Source organism: Hydra vulgaris, chromosome 12 (assembly GCF_038396675.1).
Source record: "Hydra vulgaris chromosome 12, alternate assembly HydraT2T_AEP".
NCBI classification, from domain to species: Eukaryota; Metazoa; Cnidaria; class Hydrozoa; order Anthoathecata; family Hydridae; genus Hydra; species Hydra vulgaris.
Genome location: NC_088931.1, coordinates 48,054,788 through 48,067,500, shown reverse-complemented (window position 1 = coordinate 48,067,500; position 12,713 = coordinate 48,054,788). Strand labels below are relative to the sequence as shown.

Below are 12,713 nucleotides of genomic sequence, written 5' to 3'. Positions count from 1 at the left end.
AAAAAGAAGACCCTAGAAAAAAAAGAAGACCCTAGAACCTAAGTGTGTATTTAATAAGAAGCTTAATAGCTTATCTCTAGATGCAAATCTCAGATAGAAGATCTCTTGATAGCAAGTCTCAGATGCAATTCTCAGATGATGGATGAATTCTCAGATGATGGATGATCTCTCAGAAGATCTCTTGATAGCGAATTTCAGAAGCAAATCTATGTATTATTCAATATTATTTTCAAGAAAAGAAAAAAAGACCAAATGCAAATCTGGTGGTAGCAGGAGGGTTTTTAATATAAAAATCTTGTTATAGTTTCAAGAAGCCTCTAATAAATGTATAAGGAAGTAAAAATAAATTAAATAAACAAAAATAAGTTGTACAAAGACAAATAAAAATATACTTTCTTGATTTATTTAATAAAAGGGTGGTTGGAACATCTTTAGATTTATCCTCTCCATCTTCTTTTCTATATGCTAATCCCAAACGACAAAACAAAGAGATTGCATTCTAAATTACATTAAATTAACAATTACATTGAAAAACATAATCAAAAAGATTGCATTCTAAAAAATATTAAATTAATAATTATATATATATATATATATATATATATATATATATATATATATATATATATATATATGTGTATATACATATATATATATATATATATATATATATATATATATATATATATATATATATATATATATATATATATATATATATATATATATATATATGTATATATATATATATATATATATATATATATATATGTATATATATATAATTTTAAATAAAAGTGAAAAGAAATAAAAAAGAGCTTATGCTTTACTTATATAATAAAAAGAATACAAAAAAGCAGCCCTCAGCATTAGGAAAAATAAGGACGGCAATATTTTGCCGAACTTAATCTGTTAGAGGTCAGCATCAGGTCAGCAAAAAAAATTTGATACAAAGGTTTTACCATAAAACATAGAAACAAGATCGGCGATTTTTTGTCAACCTTAAACACTCCTAAGTTGCCATTGCCGAATGCTGACCCTAATTTAGAGGACTTGAAAACTAAATAAAGAAAAAAAAAAAAACAGAAATATAATGTAAAATCTTACCTTGGTCAAAGAAAGATCAATTTCTAAAACTTGTGCCAGCTAATTAAACAAAAATAAATAAGCAAAAAAAAGTTTTTATATTAATAAAAATATCTCATATTCAATATTTTATACCTCTTTAACAGTAGTGTGCTCATCTATTGACACAAAAACTTTATAAAGCATAGCTTCCATATAGTCTCCAAGAACTCGATTCATAATAAAATTCTCTAGAGGGGGAACTTAAACAAGAACAGCATATTTTTAATGAAGGCTTTTTTTTTCTAAACACTAGGATAACTTTATTATGTTAAAATACACATACCCACTATAAAATCGTCATCTTTTATGGGAACTTCCATGTATATTAAACCACGGTTGTATAATGCTAAAAAAAAGTATTTTGTTATTATTATCATTATTTTATCTATACAAACTGTTAACAGAAATTTGAAACAGAAATAATAAAAGTATGAATAAAAGTGTTTATAGATAAAAAGTACTGTGAAAGGACAGCAATCACTGTGAAAGAACAACAATCAGTTTGAAATGAAAAAATGAAATGAGTTGCACATGAATGAAATTTGTTAGCTCAAAAAAATGGAAATGATAACTTGTTTAAGCAGCAACAGCAGTAGTATTATTAAAAAGATTTATAGACGTAAAAAATAAAATCAGAAGGAACTGAAATGTATGATACAGAGGCAACCTTAGTATTTTTATTGGAATTAATATATTGATGTTTGGTATTTTACTGCTGACCTTTTCTGGAAGATCTTAAAAGATAAGAAAGTGCAAATTACAAGATTCATTTAGTATCTTTCTGTTTATAAAAAAGTACTGCTAATGTAGATAAAAAAAAGAATATGACCTAGAGATAGAACCAGGGTTAAATGGTTTAAACCGCTTCAAAAAAATGTTGGTTTAAACCAATTTATGAACACATTTTACAAAAAAGGGAGGTAAAACAAGGGACTATGCTAAAAAATTTAACTAGATCTTTAATGTAAATGTTTAATATAAATGTAATTAGTTAAAAGCATAAAAATACTTTTAAAAATTCCTGACTGGAAAATATCAAAAATTTTGGAGTTTTGAAAATATAAGAGCACCGGGATGAAGAGCACCAGGACAAAAACTTTTTAAATAACAGACTTATATATTTAAAGGTGAGAAACAACTGACAATGGAGAATTACATGTAAAAGGACCTCAGAATGTTAGGTGTTCTTTAAGATACTGTTTAAGCCAAAATATTTGGGTAGCCACTTAGTTTTTACTTTTAAAAGTTGACAAATTACTCCTGTTAGAATGCCAAAAAGGTTAAATTTTTTAGGAGTACCATTTTTATGTCTTTGGATAAATATTTAGGATATACTTTTTTCGATAGGGACCTCAGAATGTCAGGTTAAATAATTAGTTGTACTGCTTCCAATTTTGGTTAGAAAATCATAAGTTTCTGCATAAAAGCTTACTTTTTCCTGCTCAGTATATTTTTAAATATTTGGTTTACTTAACCTTTTTACTTTTTATATTCCACTATAAATTGCTAGGTTCAGGAACCTCAGAATGCTAGGTGAATGAAACTTAGTTAAAAAAAAAAGGAGAAGTTTTTTAATTTGATTTCTTCTCAAAATTATCAAATGAATATTTTGCCTGAAGCATACTTCTGTATAGTTCTACTATCAAACCTCCTTCAAAACACACTTTAACCAGTTTTCTTTGTTTGCTTTAAAAATTAAAGTGAGTTCACTGAAGTGCGAAAGTTTTGATATTCTTTTTGAGTTGAAATAAATAAGAAATAGGAAAGTCTTTTAATCTTAACGTTAACTAACAAATCAAGGTGCAATGTTCCAAGAGATATCATAGAAATGAAAAATAAACAGTTAAAGGAAGCAGTTGAGTGGTGTCAAATCAACAATAAACGTGGTTGGCCAGCAATCAATTTAGGGAAATTTTCACTAGTTAAAGATCTAAGAACATTTAACAAACAACTTGATAGTGTCATTGAAATTGAAAGAGAGAAGATATATCGTTCAATTTTTATCAAAAATGATGAAGAGTCGCTGGTCTGTTATATAAAAAACAAGAATAGGTAATACACATAATATGATCGAGAAATAAAACTTTTTCAAAATTTTCTTATAAACTGTTCAAGTTAAAAGGAATAAAATCTTTTTTTCAATAATTATTGCATTAAGAAAACTAAACTTGTAGTGTTTAGTTTTTTGGTATTGTAATTACAACAATTTGTTTAGATGTCTCCAAGGTTTAAACAAGTCAGAGTTAACAAAGACAATGTTGAATGTTTTGAGAATAAGAAAGAAAGCATATAGAAACCTTCATGGATGCCAGATTACTAAGTTATCCCCAAATGCTTAACAAGCACTCTAAACAAAGAAGCTTAGCAAGTCTTTTTGAAAGCATTGGGATGCAAATATCAAAAGTGCATCACAAAAAAGAGACAGGGAACTATATCTATAAATCATGCCCTTAACTGCACAAAAGAAATGGCGTGTAAATATCTTAATGAGTTAGCTGAAGAACTTATAAAAAGTAATACTTTCATTGATGCAAATCAATTAGAAATAGGTGAGTGGCAGGGAGATATTGATATCACCCCAGTTTGTAAACTATGGAGTTGAAGGTACTCCAAATGGTTTAGTTTATGCTAAGAAAGAGGAAAGTTGTCAAAAGATGATAAGTAAAAATAGGGAATGTGTAACTAAACATCCTATTGTTTTCTTCAGAACAGATATAGCAATATGGCACACCATATTCAAAAGAAAAAGGATTAGTGCCCACATGGCTCCGAAAGAAGCAGTCAAATGAATTCCAAATTTCCTAATCTCCACAAATGACAATGGCAGCCAAGATCACAGTACACTTCTAAGTGCATACCAAATGTTCGACCACTATTTAGAAAAAAACAATACAAAACAGCCTGTTATTGTCCTATCTGATGGTCATTCTTTGAGATTTGACTGTGATGCATTGATATTTCTTAGAAGCAAAAATATTAGACTTTTCATCACTCTACCTGACACAACTGGCATTACCCAGCTCCTTGATCAAACCAATCAGAAATTGCACTCTGAGTACTGAAAGTGCTAAATCTGTACTTTAGCTTTTGTTTATGACAATCAACAGGGAAGGTTTCATGGATATATTCGCAGAGCTATGGCCAGAGTGGACATCAAAACAAACAATTAAAAATGCAGGTAAAAAAGTTGGGACTTCAATTTAAAAAGTTCTTACTAGACAAGCTGTGTATTAATAAAAATACTGAAAAGAATCAATCAACAACAGCACTAACAGTTTCATCATCAAAAGATGTTTGTTATGGCTCAGCAAGCTATTGGAAACATAAATACAAAAGTGTCATGGAAGCTTATCAAACATTATCTAATAGATCAATATCACTTGAAGAAATACCTAACTTGTTAAATTAGAAACAGTTTCATTAATCAAGGAAGACAAATCCAAAAAGGAGCAATCTAATAAAGAAAGAAAATCTAAGCAGCAACAACAAATTGAAGCATTCTATAAATGTAAAGAAGAATGTGCATATGGCGAAAATGGTAGTGCTGCAACTAAAGTTTGAGAATGCTTGAGTTGCCATAACATTTTAAAATCTTCATGCAGTAGAGCAACATGCCAAGGTGAAACAGGTTTAAAACCAAATATGATCAAACCATTTTTTGAACAAGGAACCAAAAAATGCCTTTAAATTGAATCTGATAAAGATATCGTTGAAAACTTTATTCCTACCTCTGATTCCTTCCAGAATACAATGTATATTTTTCTAATTTTGGATTATAGTTTATATAGATCTTATTTTTATATTTTTTGTTCATTATATGACTTTACTAATGTTACATTTCATTTTTAATTCTTAATTAAAATCGATGAAGTTTATTATACAGTTTTTTGAATCGGTACCAGGGGCGTGTCTAGGGGATGTCTGCTACGCCGTTGGACATCCCCTAGACACTGGACCAAAAAAATTAAATCAAAGTTTTTAACTGGATTATATTGCTAAAAAAATTTTTTTAACAATATATAACTATTAAAATTAGCAAAAACTAAACAAATTATGCAAGGTTAATTATCTGAAACGGTTGGAAAAAAATTAAAAATTGGAAAACATAATAGTATTTTGGTTTCATAATTTTGCAATTATTTAAAAAAAATAATTACAATATTTTGATGGATGTTAAACTAACTTTTGAGTTATATAACTTTATTAAAAACTTGAATTGACATTTTATTTTATTTTATTTTGTTATATAAAACTTCATTATTTAAATATTTTCTTTCATTAGTTTAAAAAAAAATTAAAATGATTATTTTAGTTATAACAAATTTTGGACTTCATATTTTACATACACCCTGAGTAATATTTTTATCAAGTTTTATTGTTTAACTATCATCAGGAGGCAAAATTAGTTAGTTACAACAATCGAGAGGTAAAGTTAGTTAGTAACATCAAGTACACATTAAAATATACCAATGGACATTCTAATGTAATAAAACCCCAGTTTTATCTGTGTATCTTAAAAAACTTGCATTTTAAATGATAAATAAGGAGAAAAAAAGTTTCAAATATGGAAAATAAAATTTGGACTCTGCTTTCAATATACACCCTGTTTCATTAAATTTATTAAATTATTAAACTTTGTTAAAGATAAAATATGGCCATTGATTAGTTCAAAATGTCGCTTAATTCACAAATTTATATGGCATTTCAAAGAAAAAAGTCAGTCTGTTGTAGAAAAACATCATTTCTTTTAAAGTTAGGCCATCAAATTTTAGTTTGTAAATTGTGTAGAATTTTTGATATCGCGATATCCTTTGGATACAAGAAAGGAAGACAGAGAGTTATTACAAGATAAAGCTGTTTATAATTGCATCGATAAAAACTAGTCTTGCTCCTTGGTTTTCTTGGATAATCAAGCATTTGTGGCAAAATATTAGAATGTTTATATCCAGATTTTCGACTTATCAAGGTCAAAATATTAGAATATTTAGATTTAGATTTTCGACTTATTAAGGTCAAAATATTAAAATGTTTATATCCAGATTTTCGACTTATTAAAGTGATTCATCACAAAAAAATTTTTTTTTGAAAAAATTAACTTTATTGATTTTATTTGTAAACAAACTATTATTTACATAAACTAATAAAAAAAAAATCGAAAATTTTTTAAATTTTTGTTAAAATTTTTATGCATAATCAGCAAAAATGAGTAAATTTTGATGAAAAATTATAGCAAACTTCAAACCTAACAGCTCAACAAAAACAAGTTCATTTTGAATCAAATTTAACAAATATTCTCTATACTCACTGTACTAGAGAATGAGCGGAAAAAAAAATTAAATTAACAAAGCTAAAACTCATTTTGTTGTATTTTTTTTTACATTTTGTTAAAAGGTTTTTTTTTTATTTTTCTTTACATTTTAGTAAAACAGCCATACAAATGCACAAAAAAATAAAAAACTGCTTCACTCATCCTTTAGAGAATATTATTAGGAACATTTCCTGAAATTTTCAACCGAATTGATAAATTTTTGGCCGAATTATGATATTTAAAATGAAGAAAAAAGACTAAAAAATACGTCATATAATCATTTTAAAAATAAACTATTATTAAAAAGCTCCTGCAGAATAGTTTTTTGGAACATCAGATTGGTCTTCAATGTCAATAAGTCCTTTTCAACAACTCATCAGAAGATAATTCTAAAAAGACAGGGCGAAGCATTAAGTTGATCCACACGGGGAAATTTATATTTGGTGTATATGGCACGCTAGGTTCTAATTTCTTGTATTTGCACCGGCTTGTACTACCTGTTGGACAAAACTGGTGGCGTTACTTATCATTGTCAATCCCAGAGAAATGCCATAATATTGTTAAAATTAACTTCTTCATACTGTAGATTGTATTTTTATTGCTACATATGACCATTCTATAGTAATTCTGCATTAAATTAATACTTTTTTCTTTTAACTTTCCTTTTCCTGATAAGGAAGTTAATGTTCCTTTATATTGTTTGATAAGACTTCTAAGTCTTGTCCCAAGGCGCTTCTGGACATGACCCACACATTCTAACTTTTCAGGAATAATATCACCAAATTTCTCATATTGTTTACTTTTAACTACTTATTTATATGATGATGTCTCACCATCTCCAAGGTATTAATTATAAATTAAACCATGCTTTTCAACCACACCAATTGCTTCCATCAAGCAAGAAAATTTTGTATGATTTATGGAACATTTCCCACTTAATAAATGATCTTGGATATTTTTTTCATAATCAAAATTGATATATATTTTTTTAATGAATTAAATCCACGTTTCTGCTATGTACCATCTACTGAAACACAACAAAATGGAAATGGGTTAGTAAGCTCACAAATCAATTTTCCTTTTCTTTGATAAGTAGCTTTTTGCATACTTTGTTCTGCAGCTTTTTCATAAGCTATATGTAAAGATTCAGAAATGGAATTATAAGTTTTGTGTTGAATTGAAAACATATTCATACACCTGGCAACATTTACTAACAATTAATGTCCCCTACCAATTTCTCGAAAAGCAGTCACAACTCTAATATTTGTTTCAAATTTTATTTGACCTTCATTGATATCAATACATTCAGTGGATGTATAAGTTTCTTTATTATATTCGCATGCTTAACATGCCAAGCATAACTGATGCACATATCCTTTTCTAGATATAAGTTAATCAACCAATGTAATTTGCATTTGAGCATTTGAGCTACACACTAAAAAAAAAAGGTAGAAATTTCTACCTTAGAGTAGGATATGTGATATACCCTTAGTAAGGTATAATTTTCTACCTTTTAAGGTAGAAAATTATATTAAAAACAATTATTTTTCATACAATTTTCTAACTTAAAGGTATAATTTTCTACCTTATAAGGTAGAAAATTATACCTTACTAAAAGTATATCACATATCCTACCTTAACTAAAAATTTCTACCTTTAATTTTTAGTGTGTACATACAGAACAGCATTAAAAAATAGAAAATATCATTAATAAATAACTTTAAAAGTTTAAAGTTTATAATAATAATTCTCATTAGCATAGGAAAAACTTGATTTCAATCTGGATTTAAATTTAGCTCCTCGCAGGCTATTGGAGGATTATCCTTTTCAGAAAGTGATTTAACTTTTTTATTTTTATAAAACACATTGGAAAGTTTCTTTCTTCGTGATTTTTACTATTTCCCATTTATTTACTTTACAATATAAAAATCAAGACTTTGAAGTATGAAAAACAATATAACTTTAACAACACAGCAACTTCACTCTAGCAAGCACACTATTTAACAACATTTTTAGGTTGATATAGCCCATAATGCAGTTCAAAAAAAGTTATATTATACATAACAGGTTCAAATAATGATAACAATTTCAAGACTTCTCATAAAATAATCTTACCAATGAACTAGATAGGTTTATAGTTATTTTAATTTGGTAACTAAGGCATTGCTAAGGACTCATTTGTTTATGTACCTATGTTTTTTTAATAAACTAAAACATTTATGTTTTTTTAATAAACTAAAACATGTACCTATTTTTTTTTAATAAACTAAAACAGAATAAAATTCTCTATAAAATAAGATAATAAAAATTTTTTCAATTTTTATTTTATTTACTTTTTTTTGGTGATGAACCACCTTAAGTATAAATTACTTTTTAGCTAAATTGTTTATCCTTTATGAGAATTTGAGAATTATTATTCATTTGTTTTCTTAATTTATAATTATTATTCATTTGTTTTCTTAATTTATAATTTTCTTAATTTAAATTTCTTAAGTTATAAAAGAATTTTAAATGATTTTTTCTTTTCAACACAATCATTACGTTTTTTTTAACACAATCATTACGTTTTTTTTCAACACAATCATTACGTTTTTTTTCAACACAATCATTACATTTTTTTAATTACTAAAAACTCTGATATAGACATAAAGGAAAAAGTTGTTTATTTAGTGTTTTAATAAAAGCTATTACTGATTTTTCTTTGGATATTATGAATTGTGAAATAGTGGCACGGATACTTTACAAAAGTTTTTTATTCCTGTTTTTTTTTTTTGTCTCAAAGAATGTCTTTAAATATTAATAGAACATTTAATTTTATTTGGCAGATTTATGAACTTCTTTTCGTACGTGGGTTATTTTATTGTTCATATTTTTGCAATTGAAGAGCATTTTTCTAAACGAATCTAGGTCTATTTTTAGTGAAGTTGAGTTTGGGTAACTTTAAATTAAATCAGGGAAAACATGTAGATCATGGAAATATCAGTGGAAAGTCAGGGAAATCCACCTTAAAATATTGGCAGACACCCTGTATTATACATTACCTCAACTGAGTATTTTCATAAAATAATTTTTTTAATTTGCAAAAGTTACATTTTCAGCTTTAGTGACCATTTTAAAATTATTAAAACATTTTTTATAAAATAGATTCAATCCGGTCAAAACTAAAAAAAAATAATAGAGAGGGTGAGGAGGACATAATTTTTTTTGAACTCACCCGAAAAATTTCCTGCAAACGCCCCTGGGTACCTCAAAAGGCTAGGTCAAGCACCACAGTATGCGAGGCAATTTTAAGAAAATTGGGTTTATTCTGTACACGCATCTTTTTAGCACTGTTTTTAGAGTCTTAAGCAATGATTCTGATAACATTTTGCGAACTTATTTTCAGAAGGGCTCAAAAAATTTAAATTTGTTAAAAACTTTTTTTAGTAGCTAGTAGACTTTCTTCAACTTCTTTTTAATATAGAATGTTTTCTAAGGATAATATTTAATTTTTTTTTCTTTATGACTTAACATCCTTTGTTTAAATTACTTGTTTGCTATAAATTTTGTTACATCCTCATTAAAATCACTGAATATTAATCCTAAATGTGCTTGACCCTTTATCACAAATGGTAAACAGGTGTTCTGATTTTTTCAATGTTTTTGTAGCAGATTTCTAAAATTAAACAACATAAAACCCAAAACTTTCTATTAAATGCTTTCAGCATTTAATAGAAAGTTTTGGGTTTTATGTTGTTTAATTTAAAAACCTGACGTTCTGAGATTCCATTGCATTCTGAGGTCTCTTTATCTGTAAAACCTGACGTTCTGAGATTCCATTGCATTCTGAGGTCTCTTTATCTGTAAAACCTGACGTTCTGAGATTCCATTGCATTCTGAGGTCTCTTTATCTGTAAAACCTGACGTTCTGAGATTCCATTGCATTCTGAGGTCTCTTTATCTGTAAAACCTGACGTTCTGAGATTCCATTGCATTCTGAGGTCTCTTTATCTGTAAAACCTGACGTTCTGAGATTCCATTGCATTCTGAGGTCTCTTTATCTGTAAGTTGATAAAGGTTGAATAAGCAGCAAATCTAATCTTTCTTTATAAAATGTTAGAAAATATTCATGATTTAAATTGGAAAAATTTGATGAATTAAATATAGAATATTAGTTAAAAAATAAACTGTATTAAAAAGAGTAATAATAAAATAATACAATTAATAAAAGAAATAATTTGTGAATATTCGCGACATCCACAAAACTTAAACACAAAGTTAAAAGTGAAAATATTTAGTTTTTATGCTTAAAATTATAAAAAAAATGAGAATTAAAACAGTGTGAATATAGATAAAAATATTGAGCGATTGCACACTGTTATTGAAGTAAACCCTCATAGAATACATAATACAATTGAAGCTCTAAATAAATTTTTAAGAGTGCTGATCACAACACTCTTAAAAAATTGAAGAAAAAAAAAAGCATCACAATGGATACCCCACAAATTAAAAAGTCAAAATCAGAGAGTTAAGACATAAGGAACATATTCACAAACAATCTATATTTATCTTTGAAAGAAATCAGCAAAGGTTGTTACATTCAAAACTTATTAATTATCGATTCAAAAATATTTAAATTGATAACATGAACTTTATTCTTAAAAACCTAAAGTAAAACACTGAAAGCTTCTTTACCATGAGTAAGGAAGATAATTTATTCAAGTAAAATATATTTAATGAAAGGTAAACTAAATTTAGCTTCTATTTTAAAAAAAATTTAACTTTGGACCAAAAAAACCATTGGTTTATTATTTGTTTGTTTTTTAATCAAAACTGGTTTTTTTTTTTTAACCTAGATGGAATCTTGTAGTTTTTTTAACCCTTGATGGAACCCTGTAGTTTTTTATCAATCCTAGATAGAACCTTGTGGTACTCCTGAACGTGAAGAATAATAGAAAACCTTTGTTACGTCAAAAGTAACTTTCCCTGCTTCACTTCTTTTTTTCTTTTTTGAAACACATTTGTCAACAGACAGATAGAAGACAACAACCCAAAGACCATCACAAAAAAAAATCGGATAAGGAATTAGAATTAGCTTTAAGATATTTGTATGAAGTATGGTAATAAGGAAAATTTATTAAAGAAGAAGAATGAGTTAATTATTTTAGTGAAGTTAAAACATGACCTGACCATGACCCACCTAAAAGGAAAATGAGGAAAATGTAGAGTAAAAGATAAGATCAAAAAAGAGGAAAAGTGATTTAACAATTCAAGAGTTGTTTATCTGTTTTATGCAACTTTATAGTTATTCATCTATTGCAAGCAATGATACAATCTGTTGCAAGATCTGTTGCAAGAGAATGTAAAAAACATTATAAAGCTTTAATTGGGTTAAAAGAATTTAAAAAAAAATTTGATAATAGGTTAAAAAATCTGTTTTTTTCAAAAGTCATTTGTTAAAAGAATTTAACTCTAATTAAAAAAAAATCAATACCTGTAACTGTATCTATGTTAAACTCACTAACAGGTAAAGCTCCTTTATCAATTAGTTTGTCAATAATTGCTATTTCAGAACTGTTGCACAACTGTAAAAAAAAAATGTAAAACTTTATAAACTTTTACAAAAGCATTTTATAACTTCACCATATTTAAAACTTTTTTATTTCACATTATAATAATAAAACCTCACCTAATAATAATAAAAATATTCACCTGATAACTATTTGTTGAAAATATAAAATAAAAGTTTTAAGAAAATATTAGAGGATATTAAGTTTTTAGACTTATTAAGTTTTTAGACTTCATAATTTATCAGTAATTGAACCATAGAACAAACAGACTAAAAAAGATCAACCTTGATATCTTCATCTGTAACACAACCAGGATGTGCTACCCACCATGAAGCTAATGATAAAGTTGGTTTAATTGGAAGAAGATCTCTTGGAGGTTTACGTGCACGAAAAAAACGCTGAAAAATATAAAAAGAACAAAATGAAAAAAAAAGTTTTTTTAAACCTGAAACAATAAAAAATGACCATGGAAAAATCAAAAAAAAAAAGTTGCAACATGTGATAAATTTAAACCTTTGAAGATTTACACTGATTCATTATTTCAATGTATTGATTTCTACCTATTCCAAGCAAATGAAAACCTAAACATATAAAAGCATTTTACTTTTCATAAGTAAAAATTTAAAATAGAAACATGTCTACATAAAAATATGTCTACATAGAAACATGTCTACATATCTAGAGTGGTTTAAGATTTTTTAAGAAAAAAAAATTATAAAAACTCTTTA

At 26.8% G+C, this 12,713-nt stretch overlaps 1 protein-coding gene across 2 annotated transcripts in view; it reads right to left on the bottom strand.

Moving 5' to 3' along the window:
• Nucleotides 1-12,713, bottom strand: part of LOC100214996 (protein FAM91A1) — a 53,502-nt gene that overhangs the window by 20,914 nt on the left and 19,875 nt on the right. For both annotated transcript variants that reach the window (XR_010642478.1, XM_065813522.1), the window contains exons 5-11: nucleotides 12,499-12,566; nucleotides 12,270-12,383; nucleotides 11,910-12,000; nucleotides 1,412-1,474; nucleotides 1,222-1,328; nucleotides 1,108-1,146; nucleotides 393-499 (exon numbers count right to left, since the gene is read on the bottom strand). Coding sequence is in view for 1 of the 2 variants with exons in the window: in XM_065813522.1 (XP_065669594.1) it covers nucleotides 393-499; nucleotides 1,108-1,146; nucleotides 1,222-1,328; nucleotides 1,412-1,474; nucleotides 11,910-12,000; nucleotides 12,270-12,383; nucleotides 12,499-12,566 (589 nt within the window). In the remaining variant the exon portion in view is untranslated. The remainder of the gene's footprint in view (nucleotides 1-392; nucleotides 500-1,107; nucleotides 1,147-1,221; nucleotides 1,329-1,411; nucleotides 1,475-11,909; nucleotides 12,001-12,269; nucleotides 12,384-12,498; nucleotides 12,567-12,713) is intronic.